The sequence below is a fragment of the Eimeria mitis genome, genomic scaffold (assembly GCF_000499745.2).
Source record: "Eimeria mitis Houghton genomic scaffold, Emh_scaff196, whole genome shotgun sequence".
In the NCBI taxonomy this organism is placed as follows: Eukaryota; Apicomplexa; class Conoidasida; order Eucoccidiorida; family Eimeriidae; genus Eimeria; species Eimeria mitis.
Genome location: NW_013570284.1, coordinates 6,543 through 7,509, shown reverse-complemented (window position 1 = coordinate 7,509; position 967 = coordinate 6,543). Strand labels below are relative to the sequence as shown.

Here is a 967-nt window from a genome sequence, read left to right as displayed (position 1 = left end):
AAACCCTAAACCCTAAACCCTAAACCCTAAACCCTAAACCCTAAACCCTGAACTGCTGGTTGCTTTTATCTCTAAACCCTAAACCCAGAACCCTAAACCCTAAACCCTAAACCCTAGAATGCAGCCATAAACCCCAAACATAGACGCTAAACCCTAAACCCTAAAAGACAAACCCTAAACCCTAAACACTAAACTCTGAAACACCAACCCCGCACCTAACCCCCCAGCACTCATCCACGAATTAGGGTTTAGGGTTTAGGGTTTAGGGTTTAGGGTTTAGGGTTTTGCTGCTTGCAGACACAGCTATTTCGTCTGCATTGGGCTGCGGGCTGCTGCTGCATGTTCACCAAACCCTGAGAGATACTTTGCTGCTGCCGCTGCTGCCTCCAGCAGCAGCAGCAGCAGCAACAGCAGCAACAGCAGCAGCAGCAGCTGGAGCTGAGCCAGCGGTAACAACAGCAGCAGCAGCACCAACAGCACCAGCACCAGCACCAGCAGCAGCAGCAGCAGCTGCTGCTGCTGCTACAGTAGCAGCATTGGTGTTGCCTCCGCCTGTCTCTATATTTTTGCTGCTGCAGCCAGCAGCAGCAAAGCTGCCTCTGAAAAACACAAAGGGTGCTGGTTGCTGCTGCTGCTGCTGCTGCAGCGGGGCGCTGCTGACGAGGAGACTGCAGCAGCCGCGGCGCGTGAGCGAAGCAGCATTGCTGCTGCAGCAGCAAACGTTGCTGCTGCAGCAGCAAAACCAGCAGCAGCAGCAGCAACTGCAGCAGCAACATACACAAGAAACAGCAGCAGCTGCAGGCAGCAGCAACACCTCATCTTTCCGCTGCTGGTAGGGCCAATCTTCTTTAGGGTTTAGGGTTTAGGGTTTAGGGTTTAGGGTTTAGGGTTTAGTTTTAATTGTTTTTGTTGTTGTTGGTGATGTTGGTGTAGGATTCAGGGTGTAGGGTTTAGGGTTTCGTTTGCG

The 967-nt window shown here is 52.3% G+C and overlaps 1 protein-coding gene across 1 annotated transcript in view; it reads left to right on the top strand.

Annotated features, from left to right (window-relative positions):
• The window catches only part of EMH_0002820 (uncharacterized protein), a gene marked incomplete at both ends in the record, with an annotated part of 10,092 nt that overhangs the window by 5,238 nt on the left and 3,887 nt on the right, over window positions 1-967 (top strand). Inside the window, 2 exons of the mRNA XM_013496173.1 lie at window positions 391-449; window positions 647-832. Of these exons, the coding sequence (XP_013351627.1) occupies window positions 391-449; window positions 647-832 (245 nt within the window). The remainder of the gene's footprint in view (window positions 1-390; window positions 450-646; window positions 833-967) is intronic.